Below are 27,134 nucleotides of genomic sequence, written 5' to 3'. Positions count from 1 at the left end.
CACCTGCTCCCGCGCCACGGCTTCTCGGCCCTGGCTCCGCTTGGCTGTGGCGGCCTTTGCGGCCGGGCCGCTGCCGGGCGCCTGCGCGTTGCGAACAAACGCGCTGTACCGGGGGCTTGGGGGAGCGGCTCGCTGTGCCTGGGGCTGGCGTCCCGGCGCGGCGCGGCGTTACTCCGGGCGGCCGGCGGGCTCGCTGGTCTGTGAGCGCAGCAAGGCGGCCCGGCCCGGCCCTCGGCCGCCGGCTGGCACCGAGGGGTCGCCCTCGCTTCTCTGAAGCCAGTCGGTAGCAAAAAGGCGTCACGTCAGGTATCTTTAATCAGGTGTGTTGTGCGTAACAAGATAAGTAAGGATGGTAAATAGCAGATAAAAGTTTAAGGGAAGGGGAAGGAACGAAACAGGTTATTAATACAGCAGAAGCCAAAGGACCAGCAAACGTACTGTGAAGTGTATGGGGAGCCAGCTCTAAACCCTTCAAGAATTTGAGGTAGACGTTGTGTTTTAGCGTGTCTACACTCAAATTGTACCATACCTAGTCTTACTTATCCACTAGACTCTAGCCTTTGCTGGTCTACTTCCTTCCCCTTTTGCTTATTCAGACTTTCAGTGGGGGGAGCATAGTTGGTCAAGAGTTCTTCTTTATCCCTTTATTGCCCTGGTTGCAAAGATGCGGATTTTACCTCACCTCGAAGCTGTGGCTTTTCTTCTGCTTTAGAAGCTTTTTTTCACCCTGACGCGCAGTTCCTGGTAGGTTCTGGCTGGCGGGCTGCAGGGTGAGTGCATCCTGGGTTGCCATGGAGAGCTGCAAAACCATCTCGGAATTTAGAAGAACGTGCTGAGTCTTGCATCTCAAAAAGACCAATTAAGAGATTCTGGTCCCTCCTTAAATTTTGTCTGAAAAGTTTACATCTTTTAAGTCGTAATTTCATTAGCACAGAAAATGTCGGGAAAAAGGGCATCATCACAGTGCAGTCTTTGCTTATATATTTTTATTGTGTTCAAACTAATTTATTGGCCTCTACCAGTGTTCCTTCTTACTAGTTGCATTAATGATTACCCAGACTTCTGAACTGTGGGTGTGTGTCCCTCTTTGGTGGGAAGGACTTGATACTTTCAGTTACTTCCATATAAAGCTGGGACAAAACTTACCTGAAACTTAAGGCAGCTTTATTGGACTGGAAGAAAACTCTGTGGGTCTTCTTGGTTGCTTTATTTAAATGCTCTTGTAACTCTTTCAAGCATCTTAAAAACTACGTAGGATTGTACATTCTTGCTACTCTTGCTGGAGAATTACTTCAGAACTTGATGGTTAGAAGGTCAAAATAATTTTTGAAAAGGTATTGATAGGCACCTTACCACTTTATTATTGTGCTCTTATTGTCATTTTACTTTACATTGTTAATATTTTTTTCTTTTTTCTGAGATATTTAGAGACAACATTTTTTTCTTTGCTTGGACCTTTTGGTAGTTAGCAAGTGTGTCTCTTAAAACTGTGAATGTTGAGAAAAGCATTGCAAAAACATAGAAAACGTGGGTTTTTTGGCATCTTCTACAGGAGAACAATTTTGAAAGCAAGTCTTACCTCCTATACAATGCCAGGATGTGAATATGTTCTTTTTATGCTATAACTATTTCTAACACCATTTTGCAACCTTTTCTTGTTAGCAGATGACAGCACACCGATTTTCTAAAGCAGTGTTCTTCAGATCGCCATGTACAATGTGATTTGTAAAGCAGCTTGGCTCCCCACTAGTTAGGAAGGAAAAGTTTTATTAAGAAATCAGTGGTTTTTTTCAAAAATGAATGCTACTTGTCCGTAATTTTAACTGTTTGACATGTGGGGAATTTTTCTTGCTTTACAGTTTATCTGGTTTCTGCTGTTTTGCTTAAAACAGGATTGGTTTTAGTTTCTCCTGATTTTCCACTTTTTTAATTTAGTAGTGAAGATACTTGTACTTTTCTCTTTTTGTCTGTCATTCAGGTTTTTTGTAGCAGTTGTGCAGTTGGTTTCACTTTCCACAACTTAGACGTTCCTGCCCAGATCTGGTAACTGGTCTTGCTTTTAGTAGCTTTTAAGGTTAACATGGTAATGAAATTGTTTATATTTAAGGAGTAAGTATTGATCTCATGACTTTTTCAAAGATTAACCTGTTATTGCTATTACTATTCCTGTGAATGAAAGAATAGAAATATACTAGGTGAAGAAAATCTTAACTTTTGTTTAGCCATTTAATAGTAAGTCAGCTATACAAATGATGGTATGTAAAAAAGTGAAGTATTATTTTGTGGAAGACCACAATGTTAGGCATGTAGAATACAGGAAAAATCGAAGTGGAAAAACTGGTTAGAGATGGTCTGCAACATAGGTAGTATTGAACAAATGATGAATGTCGAGTTGCCTCTTGGGATTCAAATTTGGCAGTGTTTGAAGAACATGGTTCTTGTTCATGTAATAAAACTTTTGCGTATTAGAAACCTTATACCAGTAGGAAAGACAAACTTTCATGCAGCTGAGTTATAGAGAACATAATTGATATATGATCTGCAGAGAAGCCCCTCTAAATCTTTTTTATTTCTTTTCCCCTACCATTATTCTGCTAGTATACTGTCAGTAATTTTGTTCCTTGTATGCAATACTTTGGAGTCTGTACCTTATTAGAGGACAGGGTACACTATTGTGACCAATTGTATTTGCATGGTAATCTGTATGTATAGTGGATAAATCTATGGGCAGCGGGGGCAAAATGGAGTCTAGTTCAGTATGTCACGTAGACTGAAAAAAAATGCATCGACTAGCTTCTGAATAGATTTGCATTTGAATCCCAGATGTTAGAATAAATATGCAAAGCAATTTGCAACTTGGCACCTCAACAAATACTGTTGTCCTTAAATCTACATAGGTGATGTGCTATAAATAAACTGTATCTATGTCTATAGGAAGTAAAAAGAAGAAAACGTGTTCTTCTTACAAGAGTATGTGTTTATCCTGCACTGTACAGTTTATACAGGCTGTAGCCATATGTTCAGCTGTGGACTTGTAATAGAGAAGACAGTTAATACTTGGGAATTGAGGGGCACAGGTGATGCGCAAAGCAATGCTGCTGGCATTAAACTGTCATGGATCGTTTTGGTTGTGTAATACAAGGTCTATGACAGCTACATCTGCTCCTTGCACAGTAAAAACTTGCTGGAGTGGTAATGAGTTCTTTATGCTGACTGCCTGCTAAATCTCTGAACGACAATCACAGTATGAAATAGGAAATTTGAAATAGCAGCTATATTGCTTTGCTTAAGTTGCAATTGTATTTTGTTACCAGTGATTCTAAGGACTTTTTTAAAAAAAATTATGGAATCTTAAGATTAATTTTCCCCTATCTCTGTAAGATGCTTGTGCAATCAGTCTGTCTTCTTTCTTTTACTTATGAGGATTTCTTTTTACAAGATGTTACAGGCCAAGAAGGAGTTAAGCAGAACATTTTATTGGAGAGATTTGCGATCTACTTGCTCTATCAGCTTAAGTGCAAATAGTCCACATCTTGTGCTGAAATTTTTTTCCCATCTGGTGTTCTTTCACATCGTATAACATGCTCCATTTCCCAAACTGAAGGTACTTGGGTAAATCCCTTGTTGGTTAGGAGAGTTCTGGTATATGTTAATTGGCATGATGAGATTGTCCCTAATAAGCAGAAGGAGCAATGTTTGAATTTACGTTCAGAACTTGGTAACAAAGCTCTTGCTGATTCTGTGGTAATATAATTTCCACTTACACTAAGAATAAAAGGGTCACAAGTTACAGGTTTGTTGTGAACTGTCATTGAAGTCTATTGTGGCATTTAAGCACTTTAAAGCTGCGTATCTCATCTGCAGTTGTGGTATGCTTGGAAAGAAGGCAGCATGATACTTGTCTTCAGTCTATGGATGACAGTATGTTTTAACTTGGAACTTGTTCTGATAAAAAATAAAAATGCAGGAATCGTAATACCATGATGTATCAAATATGTGAAAAATTACAAGCTATTCTGACTTTGCTCTTTTTTTAAGGCAAAGAGAGGATGTTATTTTTGTGTCTTCTACCTGAAATCTTAATCGTGCTGCATTTAGAGTTAGCTTTCAGTTGCCTGATTAGTTTTATTTTGGAGGTGCTGGATTCTGCTGGCACTTCATGTTCTTTTCCTTTCTTATTTTGTCATAGTGTAGGATTGCCTTACTTCAGGATTTAAATAGATCGCTTACATAAACTATCTGCAGGAATATCCTTATAATAAAAATGCTTGTGGTTACTTGTGTTAGCTACACCCAGTTCTTCAACTTGCACACTGGACAGTAATTACGTACATTTAAGTAGCAAGCTGATTTCCAGCTAAATACTGATTCTCTTAGAAAACAGATGCTCTGTTCTGGAAAGATACTCTTTGATAGAGGTACTGAGAGGTCCACCTTTGCATCATTGAACACTGATAACAATCTAATATGTGCGTTTGTTGCTGCTGCTTTGTGTTACTCAGTGGAGTCATGTGTGCTAGCTGTTAGTTTGGTTTTGTCTACAATACATTTTAAGACTGCAAGTCACTGTATGGCCTGCATCATTGCCAGATGCCTTAAATACTTCTATTTGCAAACGTATACTATACCTTTACTATGCCTAACAGGGCACCTTTGCATTTACTACAGTTAATAGAGTGGGCCTGAAACTATGACAGTACTCTGAATATACTAGCCATGAGGATGGGTTTTTTTTTGGTCACTTAGGTATTGCATCATTCTCCTGTGTTGCTGGCATCTCTTTCTGTTCTTAATTATTTCACTTTAAATAATGTCTTTACTTTTCAATCTGATTGCTGGGTGAAAATAGGTTGTTTAGTGGGACTAGAGATACCAGATTCTGGCCAGAAATTTGAATGTTCCTTACCTGAAAGTTTTATGTTTTTCTTTAGTTCTTGGTATGATACATGTTTCTCTTGTTGCATAGTGTATATGCAATTTTTACCTACTGCTTTAGTGTTTTGTATAAAAGGAAAAGAAAATAACCCAGTAAGAATGCTGGTGAGCTGCTTCTGTGGTTCTTTCTGACTCAGAGGCGGGAGATGCTTCTGGATTCAGTTATCATGGTTGGTTGGAGTAGGTTTTTTTTATAATCTGGCAGAAATAACTTGTGTCATTAAGACTGCTTGTGTTTTAAGGTTAGTAATTGTGGATAATATTGAAAATAACATTAGGCAATGCTTACTTGTTAAGAGGTGTTCACACAACCTGCACAACAGAAGGGAAAAAATGAAGAAAAAGGATATACAGGGTTTAAAATGCTTGCCATGTTGCAGACCTTTAGCATTACTTAAAGCCCCAAACACTATTAAACTACGTACTCCACACAGAAAGGAAAAAAAACTCCTCCTAATCTACAGAATAAGTGGGAAATATATACAGGTAATACCAGAAGGCATGTAGAAATGCTCCTAGACTGTTGTTTGCCTTTAACAGAACGTTGTGTAAGCCAGGGCATCTAGTCTGCTATGCCAAGAAGAGGTGTGGCGAAGAATCAAGAGGAATTAGTATATGCGAAAGGGCACAGAGGAAACGAACCTTCTCTTACATGTTTTTAGAACCCACAATGCAGCAGGGTCCATTGGGTTTAGGTAACCAAAGAAATAAAGGAAACCTCAAACAAACAAATGTTTTTAGAAATAGGATGATAAATACCTCCACTGTTGCTATGTCTGTCATAATGCAAGGCTGTATTAGCAATTAGATAATAAATTATGGGCTCTGCTCTGGACCTGTGTTCTTCTAGTGTGGAATTCAAGTCCATGCTTTCAGCTGTGGGTATGGTGAGATCCTCACTTCATTGTGAGCAAAATTTGTCTCAGAAATGCAGGGCACCTGTTGTTGTTTTATTATTTTTTTAAAATAATCTCAAGATTTAGAAGGATCTCGTTGCTAGGACATTTTTAAATCTTGTTTAAAACATATAAGTAGAATTCTGTAAACTAGTATGATGTATAATTATGTATTTAATCTTGTAAAATAGTATGTTGTATGCAGTATTTTCAATACTTTTGTTTCATGTAGTTATTAATATTTTCAATAAAATTATTTCACAGTCCTACTTTGGGTTGTTCTGTGCATTCTTGTACTCCTTTGTCAGCAAGAGGTTTCTCCTCCTGTAGTCACATTGGCTGAATTGACGTAAATTAAAATACTTGGACAAAAATTCTTTTCTTCCATTTGGCTAAATACAGTGCTAGAAACAAATTGGGGAGAGAAGTGTAGAATAGAATCAGTTGTATCACTCAGGAGTTTGTGACAGATGATAGTATTTGTGTAATTTTTCACTTATCAGTTATTTTAATTTTTGGATGGAGGAGTGTCATGAGTGCTATAGCTCCTATCATTAGTATTTTTCTACTCTTTATAACCTCTGTGCTTCTGTTGCCTGTCTTGAAAAGACTGCTGCTTATACTGAAGTAGTGAAGTCTTGGGCATTAGCTGACTAAGAGAGATGAAATAATTTCATAGATAATGGAGTCAGGTTACTGTTTCTCAGTACAGTGGTTCTGTTCTTTTGATTCATAAAAGGTATTTAGCTAGGCACTGACCGCTTCTGGTAATAAAATGTTTGTCTGGCCTTATGCTGTCAGTTACAGTTTTTTGACTCTCTTTCCAGCACAGAGCTGATGGTTTCATATATAAAAGATAGCTCTGTCCACATGATTTGGGGAAAGGAGAGGCAACTATATTCCTCCTTCTGTTAGTATGCTCTAAGTGAAATTTATGTTTGAGAAGCACTGTGTTAGTAGGATTCCAAATTTGTTGAAAGAACATCACATGTGGCCCAAAGCTGATACAACACCCCCACCACCCTTTCCACCCATTTTAGGATTGTCTACGATACTCAGTCATGTGGGTTAGTTTCATATGAGCCCATATTTGTAAGTCAGAATGGTAAATACAACTGGGGTGGAGGAGGAAGCATCTGAATCAAGAACATTAGATGGTGGTATTAATTTATTTGCAGCTTGTCTGATAGCATAGGATGTGTTAGGCTGGGTCTTCCCTGTGTTTCACAGTGATTAGAAACTGCAGAATCTGCTTTATCAGACTCACACCTAGGAGGAGTGTCTGAGGTAGTTGTTTACGAACCTCAGCTTTCCTGTTTTGTCCTTCTGATGCAACTTGTTGATGTTTGGTGTGAACTGCACTTGAGCTGTATGCTGGGATGTATGCTTGTATGCTGCTTGTATTGTGTAGTGCTAAGCCAGTCCTTTAAAAGAAGCCCTGTGGTTTATTCTGGGGGTGTATCTGCTCCGTATATAAATCCATGAGGAGAAAAAGGCAGTATTTCAGAGCAGGTATTGTTCCTACATCATCATTGACCCTGGATAAAACCTCACCTTCACTTCATCAGTGAAGGTGGTTTCTATGTGCTGTCAGTTCATCAGCTGTTGAACTTGTGTCAAAAGTGGTGGAGAGAAGAGTTTAATTATAAACTTCCAAGAGTAACCACACTGGGCTTAGTACAGTGTTTCCTGTATCTGTATGATCCAGTGTCGTGACCAGTCACTTCTGTTGTGCTATGCTCGTTGTTTGGAAAAAATTCCTTTTTCCCAATGTGGCACACAGTTATTTTAAGGCTTGTTCACAGGGGAATATGTATTAGTACAGAAATGCTAATGATGCTGCTGTTTACTATGTAAATACAATATTAAACTTGGTATAGAAGTTTAAGGGTTTTTGTGGCTTATTTTAGGCTTATTTGTTAGTTCAGGTGAATTTTAAAAATGTCCTTGGGCAGCATTTGAAGGTGAAAATTATGGTTTGTCTAGTTCTGAATGCTCCTTGTTTTACTGTTTGTGTTTACATGCTGCAGTTGTAGATTTTGCTGGTCTGGAGTCAAGCTAATTTCTGTATTTAGTAATAGAATTGTCAATGTATTTTTTGTTGTTGTTGTTTAGTCTGTCTCATTCTCCATAGGGTATGCAAAGCTCTGTTTTGCTTTTAGATAATCCAGTGCAAGCATCTTTTCCTTTTTTTTTTTTTCACCCCGTGGTGTAGCCTCTTCCTGAAGGAAATTCACACTTAGTTCACTATTGGGATATTTGCCTTTAATCTTGAAACAGCAAATCTCTGTAGCTAGTTTTTCTAAGGAAATAAAATTTGTGCAATTGGTCTGTCTGTGCTTTCTTTTAGTAGCTTTTGAATCTTTGTCAGTGATGACTTCATTTGGCAGACGCTCATTTCCTGTAGTTTTGTGAAAAATAGCAGATGGGTAGAGACGGCATTACTTGATAGTCTCCTTTAGGGAAAGGCAGAAGGAATCAAACTGTTAGATGCTCAGTCTGTCAGCCTCCAAGTGACTGGTTGGCATATGTCAGCCATGTAACTGTAGATAAGCAAAGCAATACTTTTGATCATCAGACAAACTCCAAAAAGGAAGGTATGGATTGAGGGAAGGAGCCAATGAAGCTGCAGAAATGTACTGTTTTAAGGAGCTGAAGGAGAAAAAAACCATCTCCCTCTCCAAGTATGTTGTGATCATTGGTTCTATATACTGCTAATAAGTAGTATCAGTTTTCTGTTGTTGCCAATTGATTTTCACTTGTGTGGAAATACAGTATTCTATCAGAAGTTAAAATGGAGGGATCTGTTGCAGAAGTTCAGTGTAACTAAGAACTGCAAACTGATAAAAGTTGATTGTCTACCATTGTGATAAAATTTGTAGTATGTAATAATATCTTTTGTGAAATGGAAAATGCCTTAAACATGAAATGCTTGTCTGGAAGTTGTAATAAGTAGGACGAGTAGTTTGCATAACAGGCTTTTGAGAAAGAAATTGCAGCTATTGTTTTATTGTTGTCAGGGACTTGAAATAAACTGATCAGAACTGAAGATAGGGGAGTCTTTGTTTCTTCTTTAATTTTTCTTGAGAGGGCACGTGCCTCGTTCAAGTATTAACATGTATATCACTGATCCAGTTCAGTGATGTTAATAGAAGGTTGAGATGCGCTTTGAATATCAGCTTTTAGGCCTTGGTTCCCTTTTTGAGAACACTAAACATAAGTTTATGAAAAATACTGAGTAAGTGCAAGTGTGGTGGTGTTTCACTTCTTAAAGCATTGTTGTGTGGGTTTCCTTTCAGTATGCAACATTCATATTTTACCATGATTTTTTTATTTCATTGTAAAATTTGTTGAAATTAACATAATAGATTTTATGCAATTTTAGAGGATCAAGTTAAAAGTAGTTTCATAGACTTTAGTAAGGAATTCAGCCTTAAAACCTCATGCCATGCAAACCCCAAGCTTCTGTATCTATGTAGCTTCTATGTAAATCTGTGATTTAATAGAAAAGAATGAAAAGTGACTTGACAGCGGTAAGAACATTTTTTTTAAATAAAACTTTGAACTGAAGCAAAACTGGCTTTTTACTGAGGGTTCAATTAAAGATCCTTTAGCTGTTTATAGTCAGGGTGGATAAGCCCTAGGTATGGCTCATGTTTTTCTCCTAATAGAGTTGAAGTATATGTGTTGTCTGTTGTGGGGTATAAACTGGCTGCCACATTTGATTGCCTAACCTCTGCCTTGCTTTATTTGATTGGGCGTGGGTGGGGAGGGGTAGTGGTTTTGGTATTGTACGACTGTGTAACACCGGTTTAGTTTTCCACTTCTGAAGGAGGCTGTATTTTTTTTCTGTATGCTTTTTCTCCGTACTTTGAAATTACAAGAGAGCTAGGACTCCCTACATTTGATAACTGGAATAGTAAAATTGTGCATTTTAAAGTTGTGTATACAACTTCAGTTTTCTATTTATGCTTTCCTGAAAGGCAGCTCTTTAACATGGATATGGATTTTGCATTGTTTAGAGGTCTGAGGAGAAAAAATTTAAGGCAGCTGCTTTCCATCAATACAGATTTTTTTCCTAGTAAGCACCAAGTCCTTTTTTCATGTGAAAAAAGTTTTGATTACGTGAAGTTTTAATTAAAAACGCAAGTTTAGGAGAAAGCCCATTTCACTGTTAGATATGCTGATAGAGTAGAACTTGTGATTTCTGTTAATTCATTAGGCTTTTTCTGCTGAAGGGTTGTGTCCTTGGATCAGTTGTGTTGATCGCCAGCTTAGGAAAGCCTTGGTTACACAGGGATACTCTGAATAGTTAAGTTGCATCAGTTAAAAGAGCATGGCCTAGTTTGCTGTAGCGTGGTCCTCCCAAGGCTGGTTTCCGCCTGAGAGATGCTGACTGTGGAAGCGTTCCTTGCTTTCCACCTCCTGAATTCTGAATTCACCGCTCTGATATGCTTTAAGTTTGCTTACTGATTACGTGGTGGTGTGGCCGAAGGCATAACCTGGCATCCTTATGAGGTATGGGTGAAGGAAGCAAAGTACGAAGACCAGACCCAGTAATGATCTGTGATCATGATGTGTTGGCCAACTCAGGTGTGTCTGTATCACCCTCCCAAGACCAGGAATGTGCTGTGTGGCCTGTCAGGAGAGAAGAAAGCAGGAACAGTGATTCCAGCTGCTTGGAGATGGTGTTATCAGTCAGAGGATGAGGTTAAGTATGAGGACAGAAGTGTAGCTCGCATAAAATGAAGTTATAAACATCTGATGTGAAATGTGCTGCTGAAAATAACAGACATTTAAACAAATGCGGTTGTTCCGATGTACTTTCAAGTACAACTTTTTTATTACATTTGGCTTTTTATTTTAAAAAAAGCTTCTTAAACCAAATTACTCAGTTAATAACAATTACAGTGTAAATATGCAAACAAATTACCAGTCATTTCTTGATCCATGGTAGCTGTTGAAGTGCACACTTTTTAGTTTGTGGCATGTAGTAATTTGCAGGAGTGTATCCATCTGTGGAAAAGAACTTCAAATTCCCTTGCATTTGCTGAGCAGATGGAATGCTCATGGATGATTGCTGTGGACTGGGTGGCTTACAGCTATCTGCTGGCACCAGTTACCTGACTGGAGGCTCAGACAAACTTCCGGAGAGTAAATACCTGTAACGCAATCTGTGCAGTGTGTGGGTTGCAGTGGTATTGTAAACTGTATGTGTCACACTTTGTAATGGCCAAAATACCCACACCCACTTGCTGATGCCAAATAATTGTAATGATGAGCATGGAAGGACAGAGTAGTTGTTTGACTCGAAGAATGTGGATGGTCTGTTTGAGGGGGTGCTGTCAAGGTAAGAGTATGATGGGAAGCTGGTACTTGATGAAACTAATGAGAGGAAAAGGCATGGTCTACCTTGGCAATTAAAAATAGAGAGGGTTGTGTTTTCTTCTGATGACAGCTTTAAATCTGAGCTCTGTTCTTGTTTCTTGATATCTCTGCAGTCTCTTGATGAAATACGGATTTCTGAATAACACAACTATATGTTTACTTGCAAAGGCAGGTAATACTAGTATTGAGCAATAAATATGTCAGTTCCTCTACTAAGAATATGCTTAGAAGTGGGTAAACTTTTGAATACAGAGTTTCTTCTTTGTTTATCTTTTCCCTGCCAGCCTAAACATGTCTGATGTCTAAGTGAAAAAAAACACAACACAACAAAAAAAACCCAACAAAAACAAAAACCCAAGGAAAAACCAAAACCCAACCTCCCATACCTCTCCCCTTTACTTTTGGGAGTCGTGGGTGAAAAGGAGAATATAACTTAACCCTCTGCTGGCTTCTGTGCTTATAATGTTCCAAGCGGGATGATCTCCAGAATGGATGATCTCTACATGGGATTGTGCCAGCTAGTTCAGACTGCTGTCATGGTTTCAGCAAGTACTGTTTATGTGTAAAGCAGTTTGTGATCTCTTATATTATGCCTTTCCTTCTGTAGCTTTCATCCTTTAAGCTTTTTGCTTGCAACTTCTGAGGCCAAAGAATACTAACAAGAGTAAATTACTCCAAGTTTCCAACGGGAAAGAGCGTGCTGTTTTTTTGTTAAACCTTCTTTGCTTTCTCGCTTGCCTACAGGAATTGCCATATGTATGTAGAAGGCTTTGGCTCTGGCTTTAAGGTCTTGATTGACACTAACTGCTTGGTAGGAGTAGTGTGATGCTTTTACATCAGCTGCAAATGGTTATAAGAGTTCAAGCCAAGCATCTTGTGTTCCCTTTGCAGAAACACAGCTGAATGGAGAGCCACAGATGAACGAATTTGAATGCGTTTCTGAAGGTTTAAGACGTGTCTGACAGTGACCTCCTGACCTTACTAATAAAGAAGAGTTTTTCAACAGGAGCTTAGGATATCTTTTCTCCAACTTATTAATATAGTAACTGGAATGGTGTTCTGACAAAAATTCTCAGTAGTAAAGTACTTGCCCTACAGCAGAACAATATTATTTTCTCTACTGATAATGCAACTCCATGGAGGAAAGTAATGCTTTGATAAGTATGCGTGAAGATCGCTCCTTTCATGTGCGATACAGGTAAGACTATTCATTTTAGTATGGATGAGTAAGTGCTGTTAATAATAGAAAATGAAACAAGTTGCAACAAATAGTTTGATATCTCTGTTACTAGTGTAACTGAAACTGCAAGCTAAAATTTTTGTTTTCCTAGATTTTTGAGCTATACAATTTCACAAAAGTAGTTATATTATTGTGCAGTGTTGGAGCTGCATGTGTTTGCAGAATAGTACGTGATTGTCTGTAGTGCTTTGTATTTCTGATAGAATGATATGAAGTATGATTTCTGCATGGTAATACCTGTTCCTTCTGCTTTTAGCTTTTGGGCTGCATATGCAAATTGTTGAGTTTTGTCTGCTAAAGTTCTCTGTACTTGTCTTATTATTGCTTTTATCAATGATGGATTTTTTATGTGCTGTCACCTAGAGCAGTGTTTTCCTTGCTTAAAATAAAGCAATTTGATTGACAGATAGAAACTGCTTTGATCCCTTGGACTAAAAAAGTACTGGTTTTGCAAGTCAAAAAGAGATGTGGTTTCCCTTCTGAGAGCTTTTATAATTTTTCTTCTGGAATCCCCTTTACAGACAGGGGATAACGCTTTAGCATTGTGGACTCACTGTAATGAACCTGAACAACAGAAGCATTGTGTAGTGCATGCTATTTGGATGGCTGGTGTTTGGAAGTGTAAATATTGCAGCTCATTCAATAGGGAGGGGTGCTGGAATGATTGTGCTAAAAACAAATAAAAAGTCTGATTCTTGTTGTGTGCTTCCCCCACATTCTACCCTGGTCATCCTTACTTTGGAGACCTTTTCCTTGCTAGCTAACAGGAACAAAGCTTTTATTTATAAGCTGGCACACACTACAGCTTAAAAATAATTCTGAAAATGTTCTGACAGTGTTAGATTGCTGTTAGATTGGTCTTCCATTTCATAGAAAGACAGTCTTAGTTCGGGTTAGCAGATGCAGTCAGAAGAAGGAGCTTTTTCACGGTCATTAAGGAGAACGTTACACCAAACTGTAACTTACTCTCAGATCTCTTAATTTTGCTAAATTCTTTCTATCGTGGCTTTGACAGCAGGAACCCCTAAGTGCGTGAGCATGCTGTTTCTTCTGTGCTAAGTTTTTCGTGGAATGGATTTGACTCCCAGCATTCCTGTGAATTGTTTACCTGTGCTGATGCTCTTGGACCTCACCAGACACCTGTAGCAGATCCTTGCTGTCTCTTTAATAAAAAAAGGAGCTGTTCAGAATACTACTATAGAAGTAAATGGATGAACAAAGTGGCACAGCCAATTGTCTGCTTTAAATTGGCAATCCAAAAATAACTTAAAAAAATTGGCAAGCACAATCAGGGCAAAGTATTTCAGTACAGGCTTGAATGATACTGATTAACAATAGAAATATTAATGGCCTTATTAAAACTTTCTGTAATAACTGTAATCTGATGAATATTTAAAAAACAGCAAGTCATAATCCTTTTAATCTTTTTTAAATATTAAACTTTTCTGAAGCTTAGATAAACTGCAAATTAATTCATTATATTGAACTGGAATTCTATGATGATTCAATTAAATAGCTATATTTTTATATTTCAGCTAATTTACCTGAAAAAGATTTTACTTTTCAAAATGTTGTAGATTACAGTTTAATGCAGGAAAGAGCAGGTCATTAATTAGTGGTGGTGGTCGCGGTATTTATTGCTTTTAAAAACCCTTTACCTACAGATCTTTCTGGTATTCCAGTAGAATTGACTTTAAAAAGTAGCTGGTCGCCCACTGCTAGGGAAGGGCTTTACTATGTGTCTGTTTCTTTCTCCCCACTGTAGCTGACCAACATCACTTTGGCAGCTATAAAGGTGCTTATGTTAGTGGAACAGAACTAATCTTTATTCTTATGTTGTTTAGTGATTGAAAATAAAATGCTGATATTAATAAATGGGAGTAATAAGTGGTCTATAGAGTAAATATTTGTAGAACTCATTTGTCTTGGCCTGCTAAATTAATACACCAAAATCTTGGAACTGCTTTCATCTGGACTGGAGCAGAAGAACCCAAAATTCAGGGTGTGGTTTCTTTGTGTGTGTTTTGTTTCTAAGTTTGACATCAGTCTTGTTTGACTAAACACAGTGTTGCAGTGAAGGTGTAGTTAAGTCCTTGGGAGCGGTCAGTGTGGTATGTGTCTGCATTACATAGAGGAATAAGGACGGGCGTCAGGAATAGTATGGGATCTTTGTTGTAGGCTGCTGTGGCATTTGTAATTTTGTGCATGTGAATTAAAGAGGTATAATAAGGGTTGGTTTTTTGGTTGTATCTAGGTATGTTGTGGATGTTGATGTGTTTCGTGGCAAATTGCATGGCAGCCCTGTTCCCCCTCAACAGCAAAAATCCTTTTAGTGGAAAATGAACAGAGTAAAACTAAATTAATTGTGTTTAGAGATTGTAGTAATCGATGAGTCTTCTTGCTGCCATCTATTGACCGACTTCTTACAAGTTTTCTGTTCTTTATTGTAAGATGAGAACAGCTAAAGGAAGGGAGCCTCCAAAATGGGAGAAAAAACCAGGGAGGCTGGGTTGTGAAGGCATTATGCTTAGGGTTTGTATTTTTATAAATGTAAAGGTTCAAAAGAGAATGTGAGGAATTTCGGAGATGAACAAGGCAGGGGGGAAGGGGGGGGGGGAAGAAAAGGAAAAAGGAAAGGGAGCTAGGCAAGTTGAAAAGCTTAGAGAGGGACAGATAAGGATGAGGTAGTTTTACAAATGAGAAATTATTCAGGAGATGCCAACCTTTCAGAGGACAGACAGGTCCAGGCAACTGTAAAAGAAAAACAAAATGAAGCCCAGTATATGTATTTCCTCAGTCATATCGGGAAGAACATTATCCTGTTTAGCAGGAACAGAATTTCATTACACAGATGAATGGGCCTTGTTCTCTTCTCCTCTCTGTGGATTCAATATATCTTTTGTTTAGCCATTGGGTGTTGAATAAATAAGTAATTCAATTCAGCCCTGGGAACAGAGAAAGTAATTTCATATTCTCCTTGTAACTATTTAATGGCTTCCTAAAACATTGATAACCTAGCCCTGTATAGTCTGCTGACATGCTATTTAACCATTAGTAGTGACAGTTAAAACATTCCTAAGGGGTGATGGGTTTTTTGACTGGAGAGCACCTGTGTAAAAAAAAAAAAAAAATATATATATATATATATATTTAAAAAAAAAAAAGGTGTTGACTGAAAAAAAACCTCCTTCTGAGTCCAGTTTTGGTACTTGCTGGATAAGCGTAGCAAACTTAAAGTAACTCTATGGTTTCATAGCTCTTATGTAGCATGAATAAAATATTAATATTGGGTATAGGCAACTGTGGAAATAAATATTTTCTTTTCTCTGTTCTTTTTTTGTTTTATTTTATAGATTATTTAGACTTCAAAACTGTAGAAGGTCAGTAAGAACAGATCCAAATGGAATTATAGTTTTAATTTGCTGTACAGATTCTAGCGAACTATTAACACAACCTTTCTAGAATTGCACTCAAGAGTAGTGTTAAATTTTGGTGGTTTTCTTTTAACTCAAACAATTTATTAATGTTCATTTACTTCCTGTAATTCTGGTTGAATGGGAACACTCTCTAATTTGACAGCTGACTTTCATCAGCCTGGGTATAAGCCTTAGCTTTGCAGTTATTTATGTCCTGTATGAACATGAAATCTTTCATTTTCTTAAGTTATGTTAAGTCTAGGTTTGTGAAGTCAAAAGGTTACATATCAAGTTCCTTGAAGAAATGGTAGTGCTGCCTTGGCCTTTGGCAGTCTGGCATAGTCTGAAATTAATTGAATGCAGTATATCAGGAAAATTACCAGTCCATAGCATTCTCTGATATTGTCCTTGTGCCTTTTTAAACTGTGCCTTTTCTTCATTGATCAGGTGGCTGATGCATCACAGTTGCAAATCAAAGCATGGTATTTTTTAATGGGATAAATTAACTTATAGAACTGGCATCCAGTATAGCATTTTGACTATCATATCACGTATATATTTTGCTGAAAGCTTTACCCTTCTTACCTAAAAATATAATGAAATCGATGTGATTGTGTAATGGTCTAAATCTTTGCATAAGGAGCACCATATTTTCTAGCTGTCACTTTAATTGGACATGTCAGTTAACATGAGGTGCCCGGAGAGAACCTCTCTGGATAGGATTAAGATTACCCAATGAAGTGTTTTAAGTCTTAAACCTTCAGTTGCTGATGGTGTAATCATTTCTGCCTTGTACTTAACTGCACTTAATCATTTCTGCCTTTTCCTGTCTTACATTCAACACATGCACAATGTAATAAAAACCAGGTTGTGTATTTTAGCAAGTAGGAATGCATTATCTTCTCTGAGAAGAGTTTCCAAACCTAAAAATACTGCATGTGTTATGGATATCCAACCTGAGAAGTTGGGCCTGGGAAGAACTTCATGCCTGAGTTATCATTTGCTGTCTGCATCTTTACCAACTACCAAGCATACAGTATTTTTAATTGCAAAAGTTAAAGATGTCTGTCATCTCGTTGTGCGTAAGTTGTGGAATGTCGAAGACCAGCAGGTATGGTGCTATTTTGTGTTGGTAGCTTGTTTTACTTATGATCCAAATTCTCCTAGTTCTCTTGAAAGTCATTGGATTTTTCAAAAATATTTCTTTCCTGCCAGATTAGAATGTTGTATAATGTATTTTTTTTTCCAATTTAGAAAAATAAAGAAACTTAAACATTGCAGGTATGTTAAATGCTTCATCACTATATCTTGTCAAAAACAGCTGTCTTCTGGTGTTGCCATTAAAATAACTCTGAGAAAACCCAGTATTTGATTGTTGCTATTACTGATTTGTGCATATGAAGGGAAATGGTTTTAGGAATAGAATTCTAAATGGTTCATTCTTACAACCAGGTACGTATCAAATGATGACATAATGAGGATATCTTTAACCACACCAAATGTTCTGGTTTGGAGTGCAAACTGTTAAACTTACTGTATAATCCATCTTGAAGAACAATTCAAAACAATATACAAATTTACAAAGTTGATGTCCATGTTTTGGCAATATTAACATGTGCTTTTTAAATGCTTACAGAATGTCTCTTACTGAGTTTTTGTTGTGAAAAAATCTTTTAAAAGTAGAATGCTGACATTTTTGTGAGCTTTTAAAAATGCATGTACCTTGAAAAAGCTAGAGAACCATATTGCTTCAAGATCAAGACCTGAAGTTTTCTTTCTTCTCATCTTCCTCTCCCCCACCCCGTTTGCGTCTCAGAACTGGAAAGTAGGAAACGTTTGTATATAATCATTAATACTTATATTTTTGCTACTGTAAATTCAGGTAACATTAATATGTGAATGGTTTTTGGCAACTGCAGTTCTCTAACAGCTGCTTTGTTCGTTGTTGAAAATGTAATCTTTTACAAATTCTGCTGTAAATTCATTCATGAGTATCTTTTTTTACCATTTGCAGTATTTTGTACCTGTATAATTACACAATTGCTCATAATAATAAAAAATATTTCAGTGGGATTGGCAACGATGGCATCTCAGTTAAATAACTTGAATTGACACATTTTTGTCATTAATTCAATCTAGATCTTTTTTTCTTTATAAAGTCTGAGAATTTTCGTAGCAGTGCCACTATATAGGAGTGATGAAGTGCCCAGGAGTATTGAATTACATAGGAAACAACTTTGAGAAAAATAGTCATGGTCTTTGCTACACAGGAATATTTGATTATTACCCCCCCTCCTCCCCCGACATTTTGCAGGTAACTGTGGTATCAGCCTAAAAATTTAAAATACTTATGTTTGTCAGGATCAATATTTGTCAATAATAGCTTGATTTCTAGGTCACTTTTCTGACATTATCTGGATGGTGAAAACTCCGCTTTTTTAAATCCTACAGGTGCTATACATGGAGAAAGCAGTGTTTGGATTTCCTCAGTCAGAATTAAAAACAAAGAAAGGAAACAAAAAAGTTGAAGCTATTTGTCCTAACATTATGTTTGCCCATCACTGTTGAAGCTGCAATTTCCACTAATTTCAATATTAGTTTCTGTAATACTGTAGTACAAAGCTCGTTGCTTCTACTGTGGTGCTGATTCCCTGCCCTGAACAAATAGAGACCCTCTGAGTAAAATAACCTTCTTAGCACTCAGGTTATTGGAGAAAGGTACTGCATTTAGTGACTGTTTTTCTTTTTTGCTTATATTGTGCAGGATGGAGGCTTCTTGCCTAGAGCTGGCTTTGGAAGGTGAGCGCCTGTGTAAAGCAGGAGATTGCCGAGCTGGTGTATCTTTCTTTGAAGCAGCCGTTCAGGTTGGAACTGAAGATTTAAAAACACTCAGTGCTATTTACAGCCAGTTAGGCAATGCCTATTTCTACTTGCATGAATATGCAAAGGCCTTGGAATACCATCACCATGATTTAACTCTTGCAAGGTAATCTTGTCTCTTTCGTTAACCATGTTTTCCATGTAATCCCGTTCTTGTAGAGATGAGCAGCTGACTGTTCATTTTACTACTAAACCCTGCTATTAATACTGGATAATGAGTGCATGTGGTGATGGCAGAGGGCTGGGGGTCTGGCAGGTAACTTGGTTGCACTTTAACCTGGGAGCTGATACTCAGTCTAGCACCATAATCCTGGTACTGGTTTGTGGATAATTAAGTGGCTTCTTTAAGTCCACCCTTTCTTTATCTTTCTTTACCCTTTCCTGTTTCTAACACTCAGTCTTTCTGGTTCTTCAGAATGTTAAGCTGGCTCTCGTTTACTAGACAGAACTCGTTCATATTTCTCTGTGTAAAACTCACGCTGTGAAATCTAAAAACCCTATGCAGTTCATATGCTATTTATGCATCTGACTTTTAATGATTTGTTATAGATCCAGTGAAAGACACAGGCACCTAATGTACTTAACCTCAGTTTAGGCACAAATCTATTCCTCCCCCTGCCTTAACCTGCTCAAGTGCTGTAACCTTGTGGAAACTTATTTTGTTGTGTTATTTCCAAGTGTCACAGTCCAAGTGGTTCAGTGGCAGTCTTTTGCCTTCATGTCATTTAGAATCCAGAAATGTAGTATGACCTCTGAACTTTCTGGGAGACCAGTATGTCTTGTAAATAATATAAGATTATGAGACTCAAAATGCAGAAACAGTTAAACCTCTTTTCCAAATGCTGGGACTGTCTTTCTACGTCATCATTAAGAATTTTCTCTTTATTCTGTTCCTAAAAGGAGCGAATTTCACAAACAGCACCAACAAAATTAAATGTCTGTAACCACAGATTGAACAATGTTTATGTGAGCGCATTTTAGGTGTAAAATGAACTGAATACATGCACATTGACATGGTTGTAATCCCTTCTCGTAAATTCTTCTAATTGTCTACTGTATGGTGATCATCTGCTTGGTTTCAAATGATACACAATTTACTGGATGCTTTATTTCTGCAATTTTAGGACAATCGGAGATCTACTGGGAGAAGCTAAAGCTAGTGGGAACCTAGGCAACACCTTAAAGGTACTTGGGAATTTTGAAGAAGCTATTGTTTGTTGTCAAAGACATCTGGATATTTCTAGAGAGCTTAATGATAAGGTAAGAACGGCTTGGGAATGTGCAAGTAAACTGCTAACACATAGTACTGAATCCTGTTGTATTGGTAATGAGTGTGCCACCTTTCAGAGGGAAGTTAATTCTGAATATTCAGTTATTTCCTCTAGACAGTAAGAAGCTGTTGTAAGATTTTACAGTTTTAAGTTGTAAGTTGTTTGCACCTGCAGGACTGTAGATCCAGATTAATTTTGTCCTCTTTTGTGTCTTGTTGTGTTTTGTTTTGTTTTTTTTTAAATAAATTTAATTTTTAATGATAACACCGGCCTGAAGAATTAATATGCATCTCACACTTCATGAGGAAGTAGTATGCAAAGCAATTTGATTGAGGGATATGACTGGTGGGAGTAAGGTGGGTGATAACATCTTTAGGATGGACAAAGCACGTGTTGACCAGTAGTTAACTTTTTTCTCCACCTGTGGATTGTACTAATAGTTGGTGTGACACAAGGCTTTGAAGCGTAAAATTTGAATGCCTTATTTTACTTTTGGTTTAGGTTGGAGAAGCAAGAGCACTGTATAATCTGGGAAATGTATATCACTCTAAAGGGAAAAATGTAGCTAGTGCTGGGACTCACGATCCAGGGGAGCTTCCAGATGATGTGAAAAATGCTTTACAAAAAGCTGCAAATTATTATGAGTAAGTAGTAGCTGTAAATGTCATGAACTCATCTGTGGCACGTTCCTGTTCAGAACAGTGGTACCTGTGAGGTTTTTCCCTTTTAAGCAGGAGAGTGTGCTATTCTTCTGTTGTGCTGTCATTTTTAGTGTACCTCTTACTACTTGGTAAGTCCTTCCCTTATGTTAGAATCCAGTAGTTCTCTTGAAACCAGACAGAGGCAGCAATGTGACCATGGTATACTTGCATATAATGTTAGCTTTATAACCAGAAGTCAGCACACCAGCTTGAGTAAGAATGCACTTGTCTGGCATCTCACAGGAAATGTTTTCTACTCAGTGGAAGGTTTATGGTTGCATAAAGGCCATTAAAATAGGCCAAAGCAGAATACCTCTACCTCTTCCTTCATATAAATGGAATGATTTTAAAAAATTATTATTTAAATGACTGAGGAAAAAAACAACCCAACTCTTAAAAGTCACTATTCTTCCCCTTCTCACTTCCCCCAAAACAGGGAAAACCTGACAATAGTAACAGAGCTGGGTGATAGAGCAGCACAAGGTCGTGCCTTTGGAAATCTGGGAAACACACACTATCTTCTGGGCAACTTCAGGAGTGCAGTTTTAGCCCATGAACAGGTACAACAATGTGCTAGTAAGGAATTGTGTTCTAGCAAAGTATCACTGGTTGCTCTGATCTTAAGTACGTGTATTGTGTTGGATCTTGTTGCAAGCCTTTTAATGCATTTTAAACTAATGGCACAGCTTTGAGTTTGACTGTTCTTTTCAAGCATTGTTGGCCTAAAGAACAGATAGAGATGCATGGTGGAAAAACTGTAAGTCTGCGTTTCTGTATGCAAATGTATGTCACAAAGTACAAAATTGACTAATGCAATTATTTCACATTTTTAAGCGTCTGCTAATTGCAAAAGAATTTGGTGATAGATCGGCAGAAAGAAGAGCATACAGCAATCTTGGAAATGCGCACATATTCCTGGGTGAATTTGAAACTGCTTCTGAATACTACAAGTTAGTTGACTGCTTATAAGTGTAATTTATACCTCTTCTTGTGCAGTTTACTTCTGTTGTGCCTGGTACTTTAGCTCGCTGTAGAATAGCCATCTCTTCAACATATACTTAGAGCTGCATTTGTTTAACAAAAAAACCATTTTTCCCTAGTTGTTTAATTATTCTTGTTCTTTTAAGGGAGGGGCAGCATTTGTCATCTTTATTTTTTTAACTTTTTTTGTTTCTTTAAATAGATTCTTCTCAGCACTGTAGGTATCTTTCTGTTGATAGGCATTTATTCCCCTTTATTCTGGAACCAAGCATTACTGTCTTAGCCCTTAGCAAGCTGTGGAATAATCTGAGTGACTAATACTCCTGAGATGCATAGCTGTCTTGGGCATACTCACTAGCTAAGAGAGGTGGTGTATGTCAACACAATTGTACATCTTTAGCCTGCATTTTCAGTCAAGACTTTTTTTCTTGATGTCTGCACCACTAAGCAGTTGCTGCTGTAACTTGAGAAAATACAAGCTCGGCAATGATACAGTGTAGGTGTTAACAGCATCTTATGTGGATTTCAGAGCTTACCTGTTCTTTTTGGAAGGGGAAAAAAGCCTCAATACTCAGCAGACTCCTCTTGGCACTCGCGTTCGTCTTGCCCAGCGGGAGCAGGCGGACTCGGCAGTTACAGGGCTGGCTTGCTCATGTTGATGGACTGTATACAGCATTTATTGTAATGCTGGTACTAAACTGTTTCAAGTGCATACTGTCGGGAAAACCGCTATAAATTATTGATGAAGTAATAAATTAAAATTAGAAGATGCTGTTTGAGGGATCAGTCTCTGATCTCTTAAGAACATAAATGGAAATAGCTTGCAGTGGAGGGGAGTGGAAGGCACACACTCAGAATATTTCAAGAGTTTACAAGACAGTGATTTATTGGCAGCTAATGTGCCAGCCCAGTGTCCTAATTTGGTTTATTTGTATAATTGATTTTTAGTTGTGTGAGTATACTTTTATAAACTTATATTTGCAGTGATTTTTGAGATGACTAACCCTTTCTTTCAGGCGGACATTACAGCTGGCTCGACAGCTTAAAGACAGAGCTGTGGAAGCACAGGCCTGCTACAGCCTTGGGAACACATACACTTTGCTTCAGGACTATGAAAAAGCAATTGATTATCATTTGAAACACCTTGTGATTGCTCAGGAGTTAAACGATAAGTAAGCCCTAAGAGATTAATGTATGTATGACAGAAGCCAAATCCTGTTACTTCTAACTCTGCTGTTACTGTTCTGTACGTGATATCTGAATTAATGAATCCCTACAATGCTGGGCTCCAGTTTTCATGTGAGAAAAAGAAAAATTACTAATGAAGGCATTGCAGCTAATGAGTCTGATATGAAAGATGAATTGATGAATGTCTGCCATTACATCATCTTCTGTCAGCAGCATCTTTGTAAATTATGGAAAATAAAAGGAGATCTCTCTTTTTCGTTGCTTAATCATAATAATTTTGCATACTGTCACAAGAATGTCTCCTACTTTTCCACAAATTAAGAATTATGGGAAAGGATAAGGCAAGTACAGGAACAAGTAATGCTTATTTTATAATAATGATTTCTAAGGCTTTTTTCTGCAATGTTGGGTACAACTGAATTTTTTTACAACTTTTAAATGCACTTCTAACTGAGGAAGCAGAATATATGAAGAACAGTAAGGCATGCAATGTGAGCAGAAGCAAAGGTGGTTATAAAATGTTCCATGTTCGCAAAACTGAGTGACTTACGTTTGCTGTAAGCTTGTAAATGAAAATTTTCTTTAATTTGCTCCTATTTATGGGGATCACACTCCTTTAAATACAATACTGAACATGTTTGTGTTGGAATGGTTTCTGCTGATAGCCTTCGTTTTTCTTAGCACAGCAATCTTATTGTGGCAGTACTATTGAAAACCCGGCCCCTAGTGTTCAGTGAGCAAAGGTATTAATTGGAAATGCATTCATGTTTTTCAGAATTGGTGAAGGAAGAGCATGCTGGAGTTTAGGGAACGCATATACTGCTCTGGGAAATCACAGCCAAGCTATGCATTTTGTAGAAAGGCACTTGGAGGTTTCAAGAGAGGTATGATTTTCAGCGCCTAGCATATGTTGGCTTGTTGGGTTTTGCTTTCATTTACAGTGATTTTTATGGAGGTGTGTCCGTGCATGTGATTTTGAATAATGGAATGGAATGGAGTCCAAGTTAATAGCCTAGCAGAGGGATTTTTAGGCTTGTTATATACCTTTCAGTTATTACCTACTTCATTAAAAAGATGATTTTCTCAGTTTTCAACCAGGAATACTTTCTCAGCCTTTCTCTCACAGGAATCTAGGGGACAAGGTTTGCTTTAAATTTACACAGGTGTATACTTTGTCACAGTAACAGAATTGATTAGATTATTTGCTTGCAGGTAGGAGATAGAAGTGGAGAACTCACTGCTAGACTTAATCTCTCAGATCTTCAAATGGTTCTTGGGTTAAGCTACAGCACAAACAACTCCATGATGTCAGAAAGCCATGCAGCAGATAACAGTATGAATGGTATGTGCCTATTTTTGCAGCATTTTCTAACAGTGGATCTGTCGTTTGCATTGTTTTCTGACTACAGATGGTTGAGTATGCAGGTTTGAGGCTTTTTCCCCCACCAGCAAAAGAATGTTGTTTTTGTAGTATTGGACCCCTTCAGCACCTCCTTTTCTGGGGGATTTACATTGTGAATCCCAGGTTACTGCTTAGTTTCATCACATGATGCTTCTAATTATCATGCCCCCCTCCCTCCCCCCTTTTTTTTCCTTTTTAATGTGGGAGACATCTCTTTGCTGCCCAATTATGTCTTTCCTTTTTTCTTCCTACCATCTTAGTGTCGCTGGGGGTTCATTTGGTGTTCCTCTGTTCAAAGATCCATGATCCTTATTTTGTGTCCCATGACAGCAACTTATGTAGCTTAGATTGATGTGGTTCTGAAAGCTGCTTTTACTATTGTTTATTTATTCTCTACTGATCTATTTAACTGCACTATTTTGGAACTCAGAATTGCTATATCTTGGACCTTAGGTGAGTACAGCCATAGCTTTGAAGGTGATGCTGTAAGTCTTTATGATAAAAAGATGAACTTAATTCTTTCCTGAAGGTACCAGACAGAGAGTAGGACGCCGTCACAGTATGGAGAACATGGAACTCATGAAATTAACACCAGAAAAGGTTGGCACTTTTCTTCTTTCTGTTCTGCCAATGAGACTGCAATGAGAGGTTTCTAAGGGTTTAACTTCAACAGTTATAAATAGTCAGACGTTTTATACTCAACTTTGAAGGAATCAGCAGAATGTGCCATTTGCATCTTTTAATTTAGTTGATCTAAAGAGCTCGGTAAAAGCAGGTCTAACAATTCTAACAAATACTATTGTCATGTAGGTGACAGTCAGCATCTTACGTATATAATGGTTGTAACGGCTTGTGGAAAGCTTGCTTTATTCACCTCATAAATAAGAACAAATGGGGTCCCATAGTGTGCAAAGGAATGCCTTTCATCTCCTCTTTAAAAGTGGTTTAATGTTGCAGCATGACTACACCTGTGCATCAGACTACAGTTTCTAAGTTTAGCTCAGTTGCTCTGTACATATTTTTTTTTGGTTACAGTCATTTTATGGTACTTAAAATATATGTTGTGTTTTTCACTTTGGGGTTTCAACCAACTTGCAAGCCATCAGGAGTTTCAACATCCAGCGTGAGTAAGGATGCTATTTCAGAAATGCTGAAACTGAGTCACAGATAGGTGAAGTTACCTCTCCCCAAGCTCACAGAAATCTGGAGTTGTTTTTTTTTGATTAAGATACTTGTGTCAATTTTGGGGATTTCCTTCAAGTTCTGTCTGCTGTTAAATGGTGGGCTGGCAGTTCTGCATAAATGTGGCAGTCTGAAATTGCTGGGTTTCCCTCCATACTGGGATATGTAATTCCCATCTCTTCAAGAGATGCAAAGCCTGCCATCGTGTTTATCAAATAGGAAATTAAATCTCAAAGCTCACATCTGGACATCTGGTACAGCTGAAGTCAGCACTGATGCTTAAGAGCCTCCTTAGTGTGCCAGTTTAAAATGACTGTTCCTGTAGTCCAGGGTGAGTCCTCTGCAGGGAGCCTCTAAGCTTTTGGCCAGTGTCAGCTGTATTTCCTTACTCTATGAATCTATTCATCTGTGATCTCTTCTAATATACACAGCCTGTGAGTCTGTGCCCTCAATATACAGAAATGTTCCGTGTGGATTTTTGTAATGGCGTATTACCCTTATTGCAGCTTAGCTCTTATAAAGGGCTTTTTTCAAGATACTCATTGAGTAGATTCTGAAAAGTCATTCCATGTCTCTGATACATAGAACCATGTATGACACTAGCATTATGGTTTGATTGTACAGGATGCTGTTTTCTCAGAGTTGGAATCTATGTGCTGATCCTAAATAAGCCTTTAAAAGGCAAATGTTGCTGAAAGATCTGTGACTGCGCTCACAATTTCTGATGTTGAAATAAGATTATTTTTTTTATTTAGTTATTGTAAGAGTTTGTCAGTTACAAAGTGGTTGGTTTCATGGATAATTCTGTTTAATTTAGAAGAGAACTTAGCTTTATCAACCTGACGGATTTTCCCTATCTGATCTGTTCTGTTCTTCAGTGAAACAAATGGTTATTCCCGTTTGCTCTTGTGCTGGCTTTCTTTTCCCTCTTACTGTTCAATCTTTACTGGGAATTTTGTGTCTATCAGGGACTTTGTAGAAGGCTGGTAGAGTATCTGGGGTTGTAGAAGGGTTTGTTTCGTTCCAACACTTTGTAAAAATATGGATTTAAGACATTTTTCTTTCCAATTATAAGAATGTCAGGTGGGAAATGAAATAACAGCTGTGTCTGCATTTTAGCATTTACATTAGCTATGTTTCCTGCACTGCAGTCAGCAAGGAAAACTTCAGCATGTTTCATTAAATAAACTATTTGACCACATTTTAATACATTCGATGTCACACTACAGTTCAAAGACTGATGAATAACCTGCTTCAGGTAACAAGAGCTCAGTAATCACAGGTCAAGTAACAGAACCAAAACTTAAGTTTTCACATCCTCGTGGCTGGATAAACTAAGTAATGTAAAGCTGCTTCTTTTTAGCAAGGAAAAGCAGCAGCAAATAAGAGTTAATAGTGTAGGTAAAATCAGGAGGCTTAATTTCATGACTCTTGTTTTCTTAGGTTCAGAACTGGAACAGTGAGATTCTTGCTAAACAGAAACCACTGGCTGCCAAACCTTCAGCAAAACTGCATTTTGTAAATCGACTAAAAGGCAAAAAGTACAAAAAAGGCACCGCTCCCAAAGTTTTGCAGGATGCCAGTAATTCTATTGATCATCGACTTCCAAACTCTCAGAGGGTAGGTTTTGCCAGCTGTGGAGATCATACCCTTT

The 27,134-nt window shown here is 37.7% G+C and overlaps 1 protein-coding gene across 9 annotated transcripts in view; it reads left to right on the top strand.

Annotated features, from left to right (window-relative positions):
- Nucleotides 1–27,134, top strand: part of GPSM2 (G protein signaling modulator 2) — a 38,039-nt gene that overhangs the window by 7,364 nt on the left and 3,541 nt on the right. For 4 of the 9 annotated variants that reach the window (XM_037404191.1, XM_037404192.1, XM_037404193.1 and 1 more), the window contains 11 exons: nucleotides 12,111–12,417; nucleotides 18,640–18,861; nucleotides 19,880–20,015; nucleotides 20,528–20,670; nucleotides 21,164–21,287; nucleotides 21,562–21,677; nucleotides 22,725–22,880; nucleotides 23,672–23,780; nucleotides 24,109–24,238; nucleotides 24,828–24,898; nucleotides 26,924–27,100. In XM_037404191.1, the coding sequence (XP_037260088.1) occupies nucleotides 12,356–12,417; nucleotides 18,640–18,861; nucleotides 19,880–20,015; nucleotides 20,528–20,670; nucleotides 21,164–21,287; nucleotides 21,562–21,677; nucleotides 22,725–22,880; nucleotides 23,672–23,780; nucleotides 24,109–24,238; nucleotides 24,828–24,898; nucleotides 26,924–27,100 (1,446 nt within the window). In that variant the 5' untranslated portion in view covers nucleotides 12,111–12,355. The other 5 variants (XM_037404194.1, XM_037404196.1, XM_037404200.1 and 2 more) reach the window with 5 other exon arrangements.

The sequence above is a fragment of the Falco rusticolus genome, chromosome 11, assembly GCF_015220075.1.
Source record: "Falco rusticolus isolate bFalRus1 chromosome 11, bFalRus1.pri, whole genome shotgun sequence".
Lineage (NCBI taxonomy): Eukaryota > Metazoa > Chordata > Aves > Falconiformes > Falconidae > Falco > Falco rusticolus.
The sequence above is the reverse complement of the archived record's forward strand: the minus strand, read 5'-3'. Positions and strand labels throughout refer to the sequence as shown.